The 20,108-nt window shown below is 42.6% G+C and overlaps 1 protein-coding gene across 11 annotated transcripts in view; it reads right to left on the reverse strand.

Annotated features, from left to right (window-relative positions):
- The window catches only part of RGS12 (regulator of G protein signaling 12), a 169,432-nt gene that overhangs the window by 110,335 nt on the left and 38,989 nt on the right, over positions 1 to 20,108 (reverse strand). For 2 of the 11 annotated variants that reach the window (XM_014576078.3, XM_014576076.3), the window contains exon 1: positions 7,779 to 8,031. The exons of 8 other annotated variants lie outside the window; for them this stretch is intronic. In XM_014576078.3, coding sequence (XP_014431564.1) covers positions 7,779 to 7,844 — 66 coding nt within the window. In that variant the 5' untranslated portion in view covers positions 7,845 to 8,031. Of the gene's footprint in view, positions 1 to 1,239; positions 2,766 to 7,778; positions 8,032 to 20,108 lie in introns of those variants that run through there. One more of the 11 variants, XM_014576080.3, reaches the window with a different exon arrangement.

Genomic DNA, 20,108 nt, shown 5'->3' on the forward strand with positions numbered 1-20,108 from the left:
GATATATGAATTATGGACAGGTGCCTAGACTCTCCATCACACCATTAAAGGATTATATTCTGTAGCTATGGTTTTTTATCATTTTAAATTTACTAAATTTGTGTTTTTTCAAAAATTTACAGTATGAATGTACTTCCATGACCCTTCTGGGGATATTACCCCATAATTTGGGAACCCCTATTCTAAAATATATTTGACAATACAAATTTAAAATTTATCTTTTATTCTGTTATATGTATATCGGTTGCATATATTTTAGAACATTACTCTTGCATTTTCATTGCAACTAGTCATCTAAAATACATTTCTTAACCTAAACAGCAATAATTAATATAATGCCTATCTTCTTTTTAAAAATTATTTTGATTGATTTTCTTATATAAGATTCTGTGAAGAAGATCCTCACTACCAAGCCAATTAAATGAGGCACATTAGACAACTTATTGCTTTCAATTCTCTTTTATTAAAGGGGTACATTTTTAATAGCTAATGGGAAAGACACTGTAAAAGTAACAATTCAAAGGAAAAAAGAATCCATTTAAACTACTGCATGTTATTACTCAATGGACATTTAACTGAATAGCTTTTCAATGCAATGTCCTTTAAAATTGTTTTCTTATCGCATATTTTATGTAAGCTACAAAAAAACAAAATATACATAGCAAATCTGGCAAAGAAGAAATCTTTTATTGCCATATTCAGAATTCCTCTAATAAGTAGGTGTTCCTATTAAAACAACTTTTGCATGAACAAAAACAATCATATTACGTTTAAATCAAATCACTAAAAATAAAATCCATTCTTAAAATGATTATTATAAAAACAATATACTGTCACTAAAATACAAATAAAATATTGTACTATTTATGATGAAAAATATGTAATATATATTGCACATACATGAAGTAGGTTTATATTATGAATGGCTGAATTTGTAAATATTGGTTACAATTAAGTTCTGCAGTTAAATATCAGAGCAAATATATGGTCAGGTTCTCTATACACAATTTCCATAAAAGAGGTAGCTATGATGTAAAAATAAAATATATGCCAATCACAGTTTGCTTTAAAGAAAATCATATATTAATTCCAAAAGTTTCTGAACTAACACTATTTTAATATAGAACAGACAAAAACTGAGCCAAAAACGCAATAACTCTGAAGTTGAATATAATACTCTTCTCTAATTTTCACTGCAACACTACCTTGCATTAGCTAAATATAATTCATACCACTTACCCGCTCTTCAAAAGAAACAGCAGTTATTTTTGCTAACAGTACTCTTCCTAAATTCATCTTCACTTAAGACTGAAAAAAAAATTCCTTGACCCATCAGCTTCTCAAAGACTAAAATATACGATTCAACCCTATTCCGTGCCTGTACATGCCAGTAAAGTTTAAAGGCATTTCGTATGAAGTTCTATTTTACTCCCTTTATGTTACCCATAGCAACAAGGCACTGCAGGAAGCTGTGGCTCATCAGGGATTCAGATTAGATCTCAATTATCTCTCACAAAAATGCAAGATCAGTACATACAAATCATGCTGTGATTTCATTTCAAGTATATCCTATAGCAAATGAGGAAAATAAAATGAAGTGTGATTGTGGGATAATCATTTCTACAGTATACCAGCTTCTAATAGCCTGGCTTTTAATAAAACACTGTTAACCACCTTTGTTAAAGGTGGAGAAACATTTCAATAATAAACCACTATTTTTAAAAGGTTGACACCAACAGACCAGTAGAAAGTAAAGTGCCTGAGAAGGACCTGCTATATTCAACTTTTAAGTGGTTAGAACTACAACTTGCATGTAAAGATCTACTTGACAAGGACATTTTCCATACAGGGTTCAAGTTTGTGAACAAACAATTTCAGAGCAAAATTCTGCTCTCAGATCATCATAGGAGAGCTCTTGACTGATATTCTGCACTCCCTATTCAGTGCACACTACATATGCTTCATTGATGTCACAAGTAGATATATGCATGTACTGTAAGAAGAGAGGGGAAAAAATCCAACATGTGGAATGTAAGAGCAGACAGAGAAAGCCTAATAAACTTTTATCAATATTGTTATTCAAGTGATGAAGTCTGTCCACAATAGCAAATTTCACAAAAACTGCTGCCCATTTACAAAAAACCAAAAAACGTAATAGCTTTTATTGGTGTAACAATCATAATACCAATGTATTATTTTAAAAGCCTCTAGAACTGTTAGCTAATAATGCCTTCTGAATAATTTCTAATGCATTCTCTCTGTGGGCCTCAAAGCACTTCACAAAGATGATCTGGTCTCCTTTTATGGAGGGAGAAACTGAGACAGAGAGAAGTTTAGTGCCTTTAACCAAGATCACTTAGCAAGTCAGAATCAGAGGAAAAAGATGATCTAGTCTACTGCTCCTGCCACCTTATGTTCTAACCATTAGGGAGTACACACTCTCTTGGCTAATACAGCAATTAGCTAACATTTGTGGCCCTATTGATTTCATTTGGAGTGAGATAAGAGAACAAAGTTTAATCCAAACAAAGCATGGAAGTAGAGGTAACAAATCTCATTGTGCAAACATTCCAGAGACACACATACGTTTTGTAACTGAACAATGTACATTCTAGGGATGTAAAATCTGTTTAATTAGCTTAATTCTATCTTTAAACTTAACATTTAACTAGTTAGCTGATTACATGGGAGCAGATGAGGCTCCCCCTCCCCCCATGGGTTGCTCTAGCCCAGCTGCTTCCGGCCCTGCCATGGGCAGGCCCATGGGCTGGGAGTCAGCAGCCTGACTCAGGGCCAGAAGTGCCAGAGGGAGGGGAGGGGGGGGGGAGGGGAGATGTAAACCTCAGCTGCTAGTTTGGGCCCCACACGGCCCTTCCCCACCCACCACTTCCAGCCCCATGTGAGGCTTCTGGCTCCCATCTCAGACAGGCTGGGAGCCAGCAGCCCTCCACCAGTGGCGGGCCATGAGCAGGGTGAGGGCTGCTCCCAGGTAATGGTTAACCATTACCCAGTAAGCATCACCTGTTAAGGGTGATGTTTACCTAGTAATCAATTAAATAGTTACATGTTCACATCCTTAATACATTCTGTGAATTGGAACAGATTTGGATTGGATTTTCATCCTTTACATTTTATTTATCAGTGCAAGAGTCTTGTGCCTTTGAAGTAAATATGAAGAAAGAAACTTTGTTACACCTATTACATCCTCCATTATTTAGGGGCTTAGTGTGCCAATCACCTAAATCATCTTGCCAGAACAATATTAATTTTACCACGTGACAAGCATTAAAAATTTACAACTTATAGACAAAAAAGTATCACCAGAAAAGGTTTTATGTTTAAACATTACATTTTTTTTCTGAACCATATTACAATAGTAAAGTCATTCTTAGAAACTGATTCTTTTGGATAACCAATTTTTTTAGATTTAGCATTAAGGGCAAAATTCTAGTCTTCTTTACAAAGCCTGAATAAATAGATTTTTGCAAGGGAATGTCTATGTGTAACCCTGACAGTGCAACAACTGTAGTCAATTACATAGTTTCAAGTGAGCTGGCCATGTCAATGCCTATCCTACAACACCACTTGCACTGCTTCAGAAAGAGGCATCTCAGGCTACTGCTCCATCGCATATAAGGATTTAAGCATAATATCTTATGTGGCTTGCACCACCCACTGCATAGTAAAACAAAAGCTGTTCTCTTTTACATTTGATGCAATGGGATTCACTACACATTTTGATTCTTTTCTGCAGTACCTATTTTATTTTATTTTACCATCCCTTCACCTTCTGCAACCCTCCCAAATATTTTTTGTGCAGAGACTTTGTCCTGAAATACCAAACATTTACTTTGCTGGGTAGAAAATGGTGACAGACCTAGATCTGAGAATCCTGATCTTTGGAGTTGGCTCCCTTGTGAGCAAAGAGACCTACTGAGAAAAGGAATTATTTCTATCTTTAAACTCCAAATCTCCTGCTGTAAAATGTTCATAATTATCTCCGTAATCTGTTATGTTCAGAATTTATATTCCTGGTTCACTACTCTGGTTGTCTGTGATAGTGATCGCAAACGGAGAGCTATCCTTTATGTTTAGTTCATGTAATTTAATTTAAAAAAATATTTTCCATGCATGTAATTGAGTCTAGGTCTTTCCTTTAGGAATGTAAACCTGAAACACTTAGATCACCTATGATTTGGTATGATTGCTTTTCCTATGCCAAATGGTTTCTAAAAACAGCACCTTGGGATTTATTTTTAGTTTCCCCCCTTTTCTCATTGCTCATGACTATACAATTTCCAAGATTCTGAACTGTTCCAAGGCCCACCCACATACATGATTAAATATATGAATATTTCTAGTCAGTGCATTATAGATCGGTCACAACACCTTTCCATTGGTTCCAAGAACAACGTCTTGCGAACAAGGATTTGTTGCAAAACCTACAAAATATTCTAGGGCCAAGTTTGTTCTGGGAACTGTATTACTGAGAATCAGAACCTTTTTCTCCATATATCCAAATGGAGCACTTCCCAGACAAAGTGGGATGACTGTTAAATTAGTATATTACCTGATGGAAAAAGTTGAGAGATGAAGTGAGTTTGAACAGACCATGAGGCGTAGCAGGGAGCAAGATCTAAAGACCATGATGGCAGTGGATGAAATCCAGCTCTTATTCAGAAAACCATGTTGTGGAGTTCAGTTTGGATTTCATCACTTCATTACACTAGGTCTTTAGAAGAGCTCTGATGTCTATGACGGGTGAATTGGAATCATATCACTAGAACAAATGGACTACAAAAGGCATGATTTCAAATCACAAAATAGTGCATAGCTTGTACAGGAATACAGCAACCATACTTACATGGATGCTGGGAACAAGCTGCGTGATACTGTTACCTGAGATGAGTGTGGGATATTATAACCAAGTCAGAGACTTCCTAGAGAATGTTCCTGTGGATGGTCTTTAGAAAACCTCTTGTTAAGAGGATTCTCACCCACGGTGTTCACTGAAGGGTGAGTCAGAGTATCCCAGAAAGTATCCTGCTCTGGGAAGACCAGATGAACTAGTGCAGTTGGAATACACACACTACATATCCACATAAGCACTAGAATCCTTTGAAATAAACACATGCAGCTGGTGGCACTTGCAAGAGTTGCTTGTAGCTGCTGTACTTACAAAATGTAGAAAACTAACATTAGGAACACAGTGTGTTGGCATTGTTTTATAAGGATTCCAGGCACTTGTACTTGGTGCAGTAAATCTAATAATTTGCATGTGTAGCAAGTCATAGTGTGTTAACATAATGGATTTTTATTTCATTTAAAATAACTTGAATTACATGTGTACACTTTTATCCATCTAGCTATTCCTTTAGCTCCCAAAGAAATGATGGTGGCTAAAGAATTTTTAAAATTCATTTTCCTCTATTTTTTCCAGGGTATCAATAGCTTCTATATGTAAAATGTGTTATGATTTTGAATTCATATTTGTATTTATGAACCTTCCAGGTCAAAATCAGATAGCCCAAATTTGGAAGTGGCTAGTCTCTATAATACTCCAACATGTTAAATTACTGAAGCTATTAATGGAAAATTATAAAATCATGACATAGCATATCTAACATGCTCGATTCAGATACATCTTCTACAGAGGCATTTGTAAATCCACACTCATCAGCTATGAAACAAAAAAGAGCTGAGGGACATAAAATCCAGAGTCTCCCCATCCCTTCCTGGACGAAGAATTTTTTTCTCTTGCAGGAAAGGCAGAAATGACAGGGAGTCTAGATTAGTTTGGCTGATCAAAAAGTGAACATCAGCGAGCAAAACGAAAGAAGAAAGCAAAAAAGCTGCTAGGCAACTGGGAGAAGTAAAAGCTATCATAGTAAATTTGGAACAGGCAGAAAAGACTTTGGCTAAAAGATCTTGATTCTTATTAACCTCATATCACTCTTTTCACATTCCTCATTATAGACAAAGAAATAACCATTTGCAAGAAAATAGGAGCAAGAGAATTTTGTTAGAGACATCCCATTAAATTAAAATGTCCTTAGTTATTGAAATAAAAGAATAAGATCAGTGGAAGAAACAGACAATAATATAGCAAAAATAACTTTTAAAACAATTTTTAAACGTTTCCCATGAGCCATCAACTAGTACTTTTGGCAAGTTTTTACCTGATCCTAACTAGTAAAAAGAGAACATACATTCCATTAGTAGAAAAAGAAAAAAAGAGAGTCTCCTGTCCAACTACATCAGAAGACAAAAATTCTATTTATTCTTATTATATATGCTATCATATATACCCTGTTTTTGAATTTATCCTTTATATAAACAATTCAGATTAGAAAAATGCAAAACTTGTTAAACACTAAATGTTCAATGTAACTCCTTTAGCAAAATGAAGAAGCCTAATTCAAATTGTTATTGAGTGCCCCCTTCTGTCAACACAAAATGCAAGTTTTAGCAAGACTTTTGTGCCTATATATTCAAAGTTTAGATCCAAACAGACATTTGTTAAACAGAGAGCTAGTTTGAAAACAAATATTTTGTTCTTAAAACCATATATTAAATGCTAAAAAGAAAACTTTTGATCCCTTTAATAATAAATTAGCTAATAAAAGTAGCCTTTTTCATAATTCAAAAACATATAGTTGCTCTGTAAATACAATCACTTTTTGCAAAGTATGTATCAATGTATAAAATTTAAGACATCTTAATTTCCTTGGCAGATAAAATTGTTTAAATAAAACAGGAGTGGATGTTAATTGCCTGCTTAGAATGAAGAAAGATTTCATATGTGAATTACAGACTAATAGTAAAATTAAATTAAATTACACATAAAGAGGATACGATTAAGTGACAGATCACCCACACCCACTTTTCCTCCTACCCCCAAACAGAGCTTCAGAAATTGAGATTACTGCAGCCCCTTCATTAAAGGACTGCTCATTAGTTATGTAACTAGTGTTCTCACTTCTCTTTTTAAGTTTAACACTTGTAAAGTATACATTTCCCATTTCGTTTTTAAAAAGAGGCTTCTCTTTAATCCTAAAATGAATCTGCAAAAAGAAACTAGAATTTGAGATGTAGGGAAATGATGGTCACAAAGAAAGAGACTTTAAAAAGCCAAAGTTTAGTAATATATATTTCCATTATCTTCAAAATGTGCATGTTCTGACTATCATGAGATTAAGAAAAAAAATGAAGTTCTAAAAGTCTCCAGAATTATACATTCTATAAACACTGTATATAGAAATACATTTTTATCTGGTAATTAATAAGCCATCAGTAATCTAGCTGAATATCCACACCACAGAAAATTATCTAAAAAGTGTACACCTTGGAAACAACCATGACAATTAACAGATACCTTTCTAAGTTTAAAAGGGCACCTCTGTATCATGAATACAGGAGCTAATATGGTTTTAAGAAAATTAAGTAACTGCCTATATGACAAAAAAGGAACAAAAAACAATAACCCACTTGAGAAGCATCTTTACAACTAATATACTGTTCCCACACTAGTAAATCTTAATACGATACTTAACCTATATTGAAAATACTTCTATATAAACAGTATATCGATTCAATTCTCATTAGAGAGCATATAGAAAGTCAGCTGATAAATACTTACAAAGTTTGCCTTGTTAAAAGTCTAACTTCTTGGAAATACTTTGTATGACAATAAGAAAATTCCTTCACTTTGAAAATGACCATTTAAAATTATATTCCTACTTTATGTTCATTTTAGATAAACAAAACTTTATACTTACAGACACTTGACTACCAATAAAAGCTTTCTCCATGTATAAACAATTCCCAAGTAATGTTTCTCTCATTGTTAGGAAACAATCCCCTTAACTTTACTATTACGTTCTCTCTGAAATGAACACATATTTACTTCTTGTGAGTCCAGTAAAATAAATAAAGCTCTTCTACCTATTGTCCTTAATACCACCTCTCTCAGTCTCCTCCCTCCACAGTACATTCCCCACCCAGAGTCAGTACTAGTTTTGAGTACTGAGTACTGTATATATCCCTGTCAAAAGAAAAAACTGCCTGTACTCAGCTTTTAAAACATTGTTTAAGCAGGTTATACATAATAAAGTTTCTGTCAAGATAACAACATACCACTGAAGAATCTTCTCATGAAAAAATGCATTTAATGAAGGCCTAAGGGACTGTTTTAAAGTGTATGTCCAAACTTGTTTAGGAATTAAGACAAATATTTTTTCCCTCCAAACTAAGCATTTGTTTTTAATATATTCCTCTTAAATGAATATTATATGGAACAGGTCATAAACTAGTAATTTAAATATTATGTTCCAGATACAAAGTAATGTTAAATTAAAAAGAAAACTTAAAATTGTAATAACTGAGTTTAGAACGACTTTCTTTCTGTTTCAGGGCATGCAGCTGCATGTTTCTTCCTGATCACAATCACGTGTGCATATTATGCTATTTACTTCATCTTACCTGTCTGCTCTTGGTCCTTCTGAGTAAGAAAGGTATTGAAATTTATAAGAATCCTGTTCCAGATGAAATAGGATTCTTGTAAATTTCACTACTATAGCTGCTCATCAGAATGTAGTAGACAAGGAAGGCAGATATACATATGTAATATTATAAAGGAACCCAAACATGGTTTGAAAACTAGGATTTCATCTCTTTTGCAGTCTTTCATTTGGAGACCAGCAGTAAAGAATAGGATGGTGGGTTTTTCTGTATCAAGAGAACAGATGAAATTTATTAGGTAATCTCCAAATAACTTCTAAGTAACAGGTGGCCTCAGGGCTGTACTCCTGGCCCGGAACCACAGGACTCTGCAACCATCCTGCCTCTTCCCCCGAGCACCCCCACCCAGTTCCCGCTTGGTCAGTGCTGGCCCCTTTGTTGCCACAAGCTGCCAAGTGGGGTGCTTCGGGGAAGAGGAAAGGTGGTTCCAAATCCAGGGGCCAGGAACATAGCATTGCAGGGCTCCACAGACCTCAAGTAGCTTCTCAAAGTAAGTCCCTCCTGCCCCAGCCTTGATGCCCACCCTCCTCCCCCTCATAGATGGAGCCCCCCTCATACATTTCAAAGCTCTCTTCTTCAGCTCTATCCCAGAACCCACATGCTAGTCAAATTATGCTGGGTCACAGGTATCAACAATTTTCTTCAAGTGGGCCAGAGCTCTATGGAATACCCTAGGATGAGTGCCAGCCCACCTATGGACAATGAAGTGCAATGCAGGGGGATTGGCCCGACGTATGAAGTACTGGCTGGAAGAATAGGGCGTGGACTGGCTAGGGTGATGATAGATCCCTTTTTAGTCAGGACAGTGCCCTTTTATAGTTCTATCCTAGCTGCCCCCAAAAATTTTACAAAACCTGTGAATTGGTCCCTGCTGCAAGACAGAGCAGAGAATGGTGCTGCTGTCCTGAGGTCAGCTGAAGGCAGCACTGCCCACCAGCAGGAAAATTGAGAAATTGCTGCTGCTGGCAGGCAGTGCTGGGTGCAGAGATGAGCCCTGAGTGGCGCACAGCTGGAGAGAGGGGAAGGGACAGAAATCAGCCACAATCAGGGGAGGCACAGAGTGGGAGAGGGAGAGGGAATAGGAATGTTAAGAAGCAGGTATTTAACTAATCAAGTAGTCAATATAATTTTTATCAACTACTCAATTAATCCAGGTATCCATAGGTATCCAGCTTAGTCCTGGCTCATGCTGGTCTGGGACCAAACTCAAACAGTAGGAGCCTGGCGGCAGGCTGCCCGGCTTCTACGGCCATTAAAATTGCAGAGCTGGATCGCGGCTTGGTCCTGGACCCAGCATGAGACAGAACTCAGCTGGGCTGCCTGCCCAGCCAGCAGCAGCTCCTGTCTGCAAAGAAGAACCTGTCCACAGAGACAGTGCTGGAGGGAAGTGGCTTTTAAGCTCCTCCTCTTCCCCTCGCAGCCCTGCTTGCTGCCTCTGTGGGGAATGAGAGTAGTCGACTTGTCAACTATCCGATAAGCCTAAAACTAGTCGACTAATCCCTTACATCCCTAAGAGGGAGCAACCTCAGCCAGGAGAGGCAGTTCAAAGAAGGGGGATGAGCCCCAGCTGCAGGCAGCACCGGGGCAGAAGATGAGCCTGACCCCAGCTGCGGACAGTACAGGACAGGAAGGGAGATGAAACAGTGAGGAGCTGGGGGGTTGGTTAAGCACCAGTTGCAAGCAGCATGGGACTAGGGGAGATCCCACAGTGGGCAGTGTGGAGTTCAGGGGAGACGGGACTAAATCCCCAACTGCAGGCAACACAGGGCCCAGGGACAGTGGTCCCTCCAATTTTTTCCATCCCGGAGCAGAATGTCTTTTCTTTTGTGCACCAAAATTCATGTGGCAGGAGTGGAGCCAAGGAGTTCTGAGTATGGGAAGAGTCAACATGGATTCACCATGTGCTAGTCATGACTGATCAACCTAATTAGCTTCTATGATGAGGTAACTGGCTCTGTGGACATGGGGAAGTCGGTAGATCCGCTATACCTTGACTTTAGCAAAGCTTTTGATATGGTCTCCCACAGTATTCTTGCCAGCAAGTTAAGGAATTATGGATTGGATAAATGGACTGTAAGGTGGATAGAAAACTGGCTAGACTGTCGGGCCTAACAGGTAGTGATCAACAGATCAATGTCTGGTTGGCGATTGGTTTCAAGCGGAGTGCCCCAAGGATCGGTTCTAGGGCCGGTTTTGTTCAACATCTTTATTCATGACCTGGATGAGAAGGATGGATTGTATCCTCAGCAAGTTTGTGGATGACACTAAATTAGGGGGAAAGGTAGATACGTTAGAGGGTAGGGACAGGGTCCAAAGTGACCGAGACAAATTAGAGGATTGGGCCAAAAGAAATCTGATGAGGTTCAACAAGAACAAGTGCAGAGACCTGCACTTGGGATGGAAGAAACCCAAGCACTGTTACAAGCTTGGGACAGAATGACTAAGCAGCAGTTCAGCAGAAAAGGACCTGGGGTAACAGCAGATGAGAAGCTGGATATGAGTCAACAGTGTGCCCCTGCAGCCAAGAAGGCTAATGGCATATTAGGGTACATTAGGAGGCGCATTGCCAGCAGATCTAGAGAAGTTATTATTCCCCTTTATTCGGCACTGGTGATGCCACATCTGGAGTACTGCATCAAGTTCTGGGCCCCCACTACAAAAAGGATGTGGACGCATTGAAGAGGTCCAGCAGAGGGCAACCAAAATGATTAGGGGGCTGGAGCACATGATTTACAAGGAGAGGCTGAGGGATTTGGGCTTATTTAGTCTGCAGAAGAGGAGTGAGGGGGGAATTGATAGCAGCCTTCAATTTCCTGATGGGGCGGGGAGGGGAGCTCCAAAGAGAATGGAGAGAGGCTGTTCTCAGTAATAACTGATGGCAGAACCAGGAGCAATGGTCTTAAGTTACAGTGGGGGAAGTCTAGGTTGGATATTAGGAAAAACTATTTCACTAGGAGGGTGGTGAAGTACTGGAATGGGTTACCTAGGGAGGTGATGGAATCTCCATCCCAACAGGTTTTTAAGTCTCAGCTTGACAAAGCCCTGGATGGGATGATTTAGTTAGGATTGGTACTGCTTTGGGGAGGGGGTTGGACTCGATGACGTCCTGAGGTCTCTTCCAGCCCTAGTATAGTACTGTTATGACTCTGGCTAGGGTGCAAGCCGGCTAGGGTGAAACAGGGATTCAGAAACTCATGGCTGAGACAGAGGGTTGGTGTGCAAGGGCTTTAGCTGTGGGTGCAAGCTCTGGGGTGAGGCTAGGGATAAGGATTTGTGGTTCACGAAAGAGTATAGGCTCTGGTCTGGGAGTGTGGGCTTTGGGTTGGGACCAGGGAAGAACACTTGGGGGTGCAAGAGGGTGCTCAGGACTGTGGGGGGACCCAAGGTGGGGCAGAGAGTTGGGGCTTTGTCGTACTTGAGCAACTCCCTGCTGGGGAAGGTAAGGAGGGGTCCTTTTCCCCAGGCCATGGCAGTTTGGTAGTGCTGAGGCTAGCAGGGAGTGGCAATGGCAGCTCCATACTGCGGGCAGTGGGGAGAGGTTCCCCACTACCATCTCTGGCATCTTCAGGGTTTGGGGAGAGATCTCTCCCCACTGCAACTCTGAACCCCACGATGGGGAGTAATGGGAAGCTGCATGGCCACACAGCCATGCAGTTAAAGGGGAACTTAGCTCAGGGGTGGGGGGGGGCAGCCCTCAAGCTCAGGGGGAAGGGTCAGCATCAACACCAGGCAGCACAGGGTTCATGGGAGGCAGCCCCAGCTGCAGGTAGCACAGGGCTCGGGGGAGGGAGCCATCAAGCATAAGTCCCAGCTGCAGACAGCAAGGGGCTTAGGTCAGCCACAGCTTTGGACAACACAAGGGTGGGAAGAAGACCCAGCCATGGGCAGTGCAGCATTTGGGGGGAGAAAGATTGAGCCACAACCCCAGATGCAGGCAGTGGGGAGAAGAGTAGCCCCACCCTCAGGAAGCATAGGGGAAGGCAGCTTTGGGTGATCCCTGAAAGACATGGAGGGGAGTATTCAGGGAAGACTTTGTAGCTGTTTTACTTTAAGAAATGTGGTCACCTGGGATGGGGGAGGTAGAGGATGTCAAGATCTGTACTTCTCCTCCAGATGTTTTTCTAGCCTCTTCTCTTTCCACCTGCCCTCTGGTGGTGGCTTGCATTACTGGGCCTGACCAGATGTAGGTTCTCGAGAGCAGATAATGATGCCCTCCCACCCAGTCTGCAATTAACACGTTAATTGTGCTATGGGTTAAGCACACACATTAATGACAGCTTCAGGGGATAGACAAGTTAGTTTGTTACAGAAAAAAATCAACAAATGGTCTGGTAGCACTTTATAGACTAACAAAACATGTAGATGGTATCATGAGCTTTCGTGGGCACAGCCCACTTCTTCAGATGATGGGAATTATGAGTTTAGGATGTATACACCCAAAATAAATAGGGGGGGAAGGGAGGGGGTAGGAGAAGAGGGAATCAATAAGTATCTGAAGATTGGGTAGTTAAACCGAAGCAGATAAGAATCAAAGTCGATAGATAGACCCCCATGTCAGGAAGAATACTACACAAAGAGCTGTTTGCACCTTCAATGGCTGTTAAATTGGTAGTGTCCCAACCAACTTTCACCACGATTGAGTCCATTAGCAATAAGTTTCTGTACGTTTCCTTTACATATATCTGATTTGTGTCCATTGATTCTTTTCCGCAGAGACTGTCCAGTTTGTCCAATATATATAGCAGTGGGGCACTGCTGGTATTTGATGGCATAGATCAGATTACTGGATGTGCAGTCAAATGACCTTTTGATTTGGTGGCTGATGTTGTTGGCTCCAGTGATGAATTTGCCAGTATAGATATGTGGGCAGAGTTGACAATGTTTTTGGTTGCAGGGCTGGGTTCTTGGAGGCTTATGATGTGGTTGTGTGGTATGGTTACCAGAAAGAATTCATTTCAGGCTGTCTGTAAGCAAGAATAGGGACCACTCATGTCCTGCAAACGTTCTGCTCAGTCTGTCTGCCAGAACGCTCCGGGAGCCCGGGAGATACGAGGCTATCAGGTGGATATCCACCCCGATGCAGAGATTTCACAGGTGGGTCACCTCCAAGCACAGGCAAGAGGAACGAGCCCCGCCCTGCTTGTTTATGTCTGCCACTGCTGTCATGTTGTCCAACAGAATGAGGACAGACTTGCCTCTCAGGTGGGGAAGGAAAACAGCACAAGCTAGTTGGACTTCCTGAAGCTCCTTGATACTGATATGAAGGGAGATTTAGTCCGCGGACCACATACCTTGTGTGTGCAGGTCTCCTAAGTAGGCTCCCCAGACCATGTCTGATGCGTCTGTGACCAGAGGGATGGACTGTACTGGTCTGAAGAATGGAATCCTTGCACATACCTCTGCCTGGCAGGTCCACCATTCCAATGCAAGGAGGATGGAGGATGGGACTGTCAGCACTCTGTCTCAAGAGTGGACAACCGGGTTGTGGACTCGTGATAGCCACATCTGTAGCAGGCACACACGCAGTCTGGTGCGTTGCACTACAGAAGTGCAGGCAACCATGAGGCCAAGAAGGCGCATGCAAGTCCGGGCGGTAGTCACCGGAAAGTTCTGGAGTGACCTGACCGTTGTCTTTATCGTGAGAAACTGGGAGATGGGTAGGACGCCCCTTTGCGACAGAGAATGTAGAGTGGTACCCACAAACTCTATGACCTGTATGGGAGTTAGAGTCGATTTGTCCAGGTTTAGCAGGAGGCCCAGGTCTTCGAAGAGACTGAGGACTATGGTGATATGGGTTCTCACCTGAGTCTCTGATGGTGATGGTGGCTGCTGCCTGGAGTGGCAGGCACTGAGTTATGGACATCCCATCTGAGCTGCCAGCCTTAGCAATCCTCACAGTGCCAAGCTGGGTATTGATCACAGTGCCAGGCTGGGCACCAATCATGGTGGCCAAGCTGAATATGGTGTTGGGACCAATCATGGTGCTGGCTTGTGCACCAGTTGTGCTGTAAGGTTGGGTGTTGATACCACTGTCAGGTTGGATGCTGGCTGTGGCACCAAGCGAGGCACTGATATATTGCTCTGAGCCCCTGGGGGTTCCCTGGCTAGGGAACATGATGATAGGCCTCTCTTGTCTGATGCCATCAAGACTGACTGAGAACTGTGGCCCTGAGCTTGGTGGTTTTCCCAGGGTGTCTAGAAAGGCCATTGCATCAGGGCTTGCCATTGGGAACCTGAGAACATCACTGGGACTTGGTGCTGTTGATCCAGGTGAAAGCACCTTAAATGGGGCCAGCTCCTCCTAGACATGTAGGAGTCCAGTTTGGAATCACAGAATCAGAGGGTGGGAAGAGACCTCAGGAAGTCATTGAGTCCAGCCCCCTGGCCAAAGCAGGACCAATCCCAAATAAATCATCCCAAACAGGGTTTTGTCAAGATGGGACTTAAAAACCTTTAGGGATGGAGATTCCACCACCTCCCTACGTAACCCATTCCAGCACTTCATCACCCTCTTAGTGAAGTAGTTTTTTACTAATATCCAATCTAGACCTTTCCCACTGTATTTTGAGACCATTGTTCCATTCTGCCATCTGTCACCACTGAACAGCCTTACTCCATCCTCTTTGGAACTCCCTTCACATAGTTAAAGGCTGCTATCAAATCACCCTTCACTCTTCTCTTTTGTAGGCTAAATAAGCCCAAATTCCTCAGCTTCTCCTCGTATGTGCTCTGACCCCTATTAATTTTTGTTGCCTTCCACTTATGTTTCTCCAATGCATCACATCCTTTCTATAGTGGGGGCTCAGAACTTGACGCAATACTCCAGATATGGCTTCACTAGTACCGAATAAAGGGGAATAATAACTTTTCCAGATCTGCTGGCAATGCTCCTCCTAATGCATCCTAATATACCATTAGCCTTCTTGACTGCAAGGGCACACTGTTGACTCATATCCAGCTTCTCATCCACTGTAATCCCCAGATCCTTTTCTGCAGAATATCTGCTTAGCCAGTTGGTCCCCAGCCTGAAGCAGTGCTTGGGATTCTTCCATCCCAAGTGCAAGCCTCTGCACTCATCTTTGTTGAACCTCATCAGATTTCTTTTGGCCTAGTCCTCTAATTTGTCTCGGTCACTCTGGACCCTATCCCTACCCCTTCTCCAGCATATCTACCTCTCCCCCTAACTTTGTGTCATCCACAAACTTGCTGAGGGTGCAATCCATCCCCCTCATCAAGATCATTAATAAAGACGTTGAACAAAACCAGCTCCAGAACTAAGCCTTAATATAAGCCTTAATAGGCATTCAGCTTAATATTGACCAACCAAACATCGAGCTGTTAATTACTACCTTTTGAGCCTGATGATCTGGCCAGCTTTCTATCCACCTTACCATCCATTTATCCAAGCCATACTTCCTTAACTTGCTGGCAAGAATACTGTAGGAGACTATCAAAAGCTTTGCTAATGTCAAGGTATATCTGGTCCGCCGCCTTACCCATATCCACAGAGCCAGTTACCTTATCCTAGAAGGCAATAGGTTTGTCAGACATGACTTGCCTTTGGTGAATCCATGTTGCCTATTCCTGATTACTCTCCTCTCTTCCAAGTGCTTCAAAATTGATTCCTTGAGGATCCCCTCCATGATTTTTCAAGGGACTAAGGTGAGGCTGACCAATCTGTAGTTCCCCAGTTTCTCCTTCTTCCCTTTTTTAAAAAGATGGGCACTACATTTGCCTTTTCCCAATCATCTGGAACATCGCTATGAGCTTTTCTAAATAGTTCTTAACCTGTTCTTTCTCTGCTGAGCGCTGCCTACCTCCTTCCCATACTGTTATGCCTAGTGCAACAGTCTGGGAGCTAACCTTGTCTGTGACGACAGAAGCAAAAAAAGCATTGAGTACTTTAGACTTTCCCATGCCATCTGTCACTAGGTTATCTCCCTCATTCAGTAAGGATCCCATACCTTCCCTGACCTCCTTCTTATTGCTAACATACCTGTTGAAACCTTTCCTGTTACTTTTCACATCATTTTCTAGATGCAATTTCAATTGTGCTTTGGCCTTCCTAATTACACCCCTGCATGCTCAAGCAATATATTTAAATGTTTCCTTAATCATCAGAGATTGAGACCAACCTAGAAGCCCACGGGGATGTTATTCTGGATGGTGCAAGGGTGTAGTGCCAGGGGGAATAGCCCTGAGAAGGATGGTACCAGGAAGAACGGTCCCGGAGTCAATGGTGCTGAGGCCAGGGGGAACCACTGCTGAACCATAGAAGGCTTGCCTCTTGATGGTACTGAGACCCCTGCAGAAGCAGGACCTCGCTATTGCAGAGGGATTACCCTTGGAGATAGAGAGTGTTGGGTCATCATTTCAATTAGGCCCCTGGCCACTTCAAATGTCGGAGGTGAATAGCATGTCAAATTCTCCCACTGACACTTCTGCACCAGGGAATCCACCGGCACTGGACTCAATGGCTCTTCTTGTAGTGCCAGAGTTGATGGCACTGGCTGCTCTCGAGGTACTGTGGAGTAACCTAATGTGGGATGCACTCTTTTGGCCTTGTTGGACTTGGTCATAAGAAACTTTCCCTTCTCTGGATGCTTCTGTCTCTTGTGCAACATCAGGGAATATGAGCAGTACTGAGAAGTTACTGCTCCAGCCTTAGGCTCCAGAGAGCATTGGTGCTGGGGAGTCTTGGAGGCTGAGTCATTTGGTGATGTTGTGCTGTCCCACACCAAGGATGGTGCACTGCGCACAAACAAAGCCGGCTTCAGAGAGGAGCCAGGCTGCACCAGCTGAGGGTGCAGAGCTGACTCCATAAAAAGGAGTTTTAAAGTGCCTTTCTTTTTTCATCCGAGGTTGGAAACCCATACTTGTCTGTCTGATGGGCTTTCCCCAAGCACTTAAGACAAGACTCCTGGGGGCCTCCCACAGGCATACATTTCTGACACAAAGCACAAGATTGAAGGGAGAATGGAACTAATCCCCACCAAATAAAGAAAAAGTACTTAACCTATCTAAACAGCACTTAACTCTACTAATGACAACTATTTACAAGACAATAAACTAAGCTCCAAAGGAAAGCTCTAGGGGTGTGTCTAGACTACATGCCTCCTTCGACGGAGGCATGTAGATTAGCCAGATCGGAAGAGGGAAATGAAGCCGCGATTAAAATAATCGCGGCTTCATTTAAATTTAAATGGCTGCCCCGATCTGCCGATCAGCTGTTTGTCGGCAGATCGGGGGAGTCTGGACGCGATGCCCCGACAAAGAAGCCTTTCTTCATCGACACAGGTAAGCCTCGTGAAACCAGGCTTACCTGTGTCGATGAAGAAAGGCTTCTTTGTCGGGGCATCGCGTCCAGACTCCCCCGATCTGCCGACAAACAGCTGATCGGCAGATCGGGGCAGCCATTTAAATTTAAATGAAGCCGCGATTATTTTAATCGCGGCTTCATTTCCCTCTTCCGATCTGGCTAATCTACATGCCTCCGTCGAAGGAGGCATGTAGTCTAGACACACCCTAGCAGTCATCACTGGCAGTAAAAAGAAACTGAGCGGAGGGGTGGTTCAGCAATGGGCTATATACACAATACCATCACAGCGCCACTCCAGGGGGCTTCACAACAGAAGGATGAGTATTGCTAGGGGGAAAATCTTCTGAGGACTGTGTGTACAGCACGCACACACCTACTTGAAGCGACATGAGCAATCATTCAAAGAAGAATTTAAGGTGTTGGTTTTGACCTGTGAAGCCCTAAAATAGCCTGAGACCTGTTTACTTACAAGACCACTTCTCTCCCTATGCAATACTTCCACAGTTTCAATCTCTGGAAACATTTGAGCTGGATACAATTGAGAGGAAGATGCTGGTAGATGTTCTTCAGGAAGACTACATAACTTTGAAATGATTTCTCTCAACCTTTTTGAACCAAAATAGCCTGAATCTGTTAATTGTCAGAAAATACTGCAGGAGCACTATTTTTATAGGTTTTCAGAAGGAATAGGCTATGGGTAGGATGGCAAGGGTGTAACTGAAAATATGGGATACTATTTGTTACATTCCATGACTGAGACCATGACTGGTTTGTAAGGGGGATGAGTTGGTTATATATGATTGTAAGTAATGGCAGAGCATTCAGCATGATTAAATCTCTTTGTAATGGGGCAGAGTGACCGCCCACTGACCCCTGAGCCTTGGTGGGCAGCACCTGGCCCTAGCAACTCACCTGGACAGAAGCCAGGAGGCGAGGCCAAGGATATAAAAGGCCTGCCAGAGAGGCCAGTCAGACCCCAGTGAGCAAGAAAGCCAGAAGCTTCCCCAGCACAACCAAGCGAGGAGCTAGACCCTAGGGAAGTTGATAACTAGCCTGGACCGCCAGGCCTACTACTGGAGGACTTCCCGGAGAGTTTGTTTACCTGACTGGTGGACTCCGAGCCACAGTACCCAGAGGACCTGCTCCAGACCCAGGTACAACCCAAGGGGGGAAATGGAAGCAGCCCAGGGATAGCCGACCCGTTTAGCAGATGTTCAGCGTGTTGTAGTATGGAACCCCGCTGATCCAGCAGCAGCAGGTCAGTGTGTTGCGCTACAGATCCCTGTTGACTCAGCAGCCATCTGCTCTGCTGCTGTTAGGGTCCTGGGCTGGGACGCAGTGGAATGGGTAGGCCTGCATCCCCCTTGGCACCCCACTCTCAGGTGGCAGTCTCCCCCCTTGCCTGTTCCTGTTCAGCCGCCTGCATCTGCCAGACCACCCGCCTGAGCAAAGGGACCTAGCTGGGGCTGTTGCAAACGGACCTTGAGCTATTTGTGTCTCCTTCTCTGTTGCCCCGCCCTGAACCAGGGCTTGGTTGTACAAACTGTTTTCCTGCCGCCCGCCCTGATCAAGGGTCTGGGCATTGTACTAACTGCCCCTCTCTGAAGTAGGGTCAGGCCTGAGGACAGCCCTTGGGGTATACTGTCACCCTGCCCGGAACAAGGGCTGGTGCGTAAAGACTTTTTGCTATAGACTGTGCATTGGTGTAGTGGGGCAGCGTACCCACTGACCCCGAGGACAGGTTTTTTTGGTGTGAAAACCCCATTTTGCGCAAGATCCTTATGCCTCTCCCAGCATTACTTGTTCTTGCACAAAAACCCCTTGCACAAAAATGGCTTGAATAAATTATGCAAATGAAGCACAGCAATACGTTACTTCAAACTTCATGCAGTATACATGTAGCCTTAATGAATTTTCCTTAAATGTAGAGGCAGAATATTCTGAAATTAGTTACAACAGTATACAAAAAAATGTGATACATAGCACCAGTGCTTAATGGCATATAAAAGGAAATGTTGCCCAAATACATTGGAACAAACTCATACTCTTGCAAAATGAGCTACCAAAAACTGAGTTGATTAACCTTATTGAACTACATTCAAAATACCCATATACAAAAAACTACATGGAACACAACTTACCCTGTTCATTAGTACAGAAGACTAAGCTCACCATAACAAGATTTGAACTTGAGAGTCTAGGGTGTCCAAATCCAAAGCTTAAATAGTTAACATACCTCTCCTCTGCCATGTGGCTTCATGAGAGACCA

The sequence above is a fragment of the Pelodiscus sinensis genome, chromosome 5 (genome assembly GCF_049634645.1).
Source record: "Pelodiscus sinensis isolate JC-2024 chromosome 5, ASM4963464v1, whole genome shotgun sequence".
NCBI lineage: Eukaryota > Metazoa > Chordata > Testudines > Trionychidae > Pelodiscus > Pelodiscus sinensis.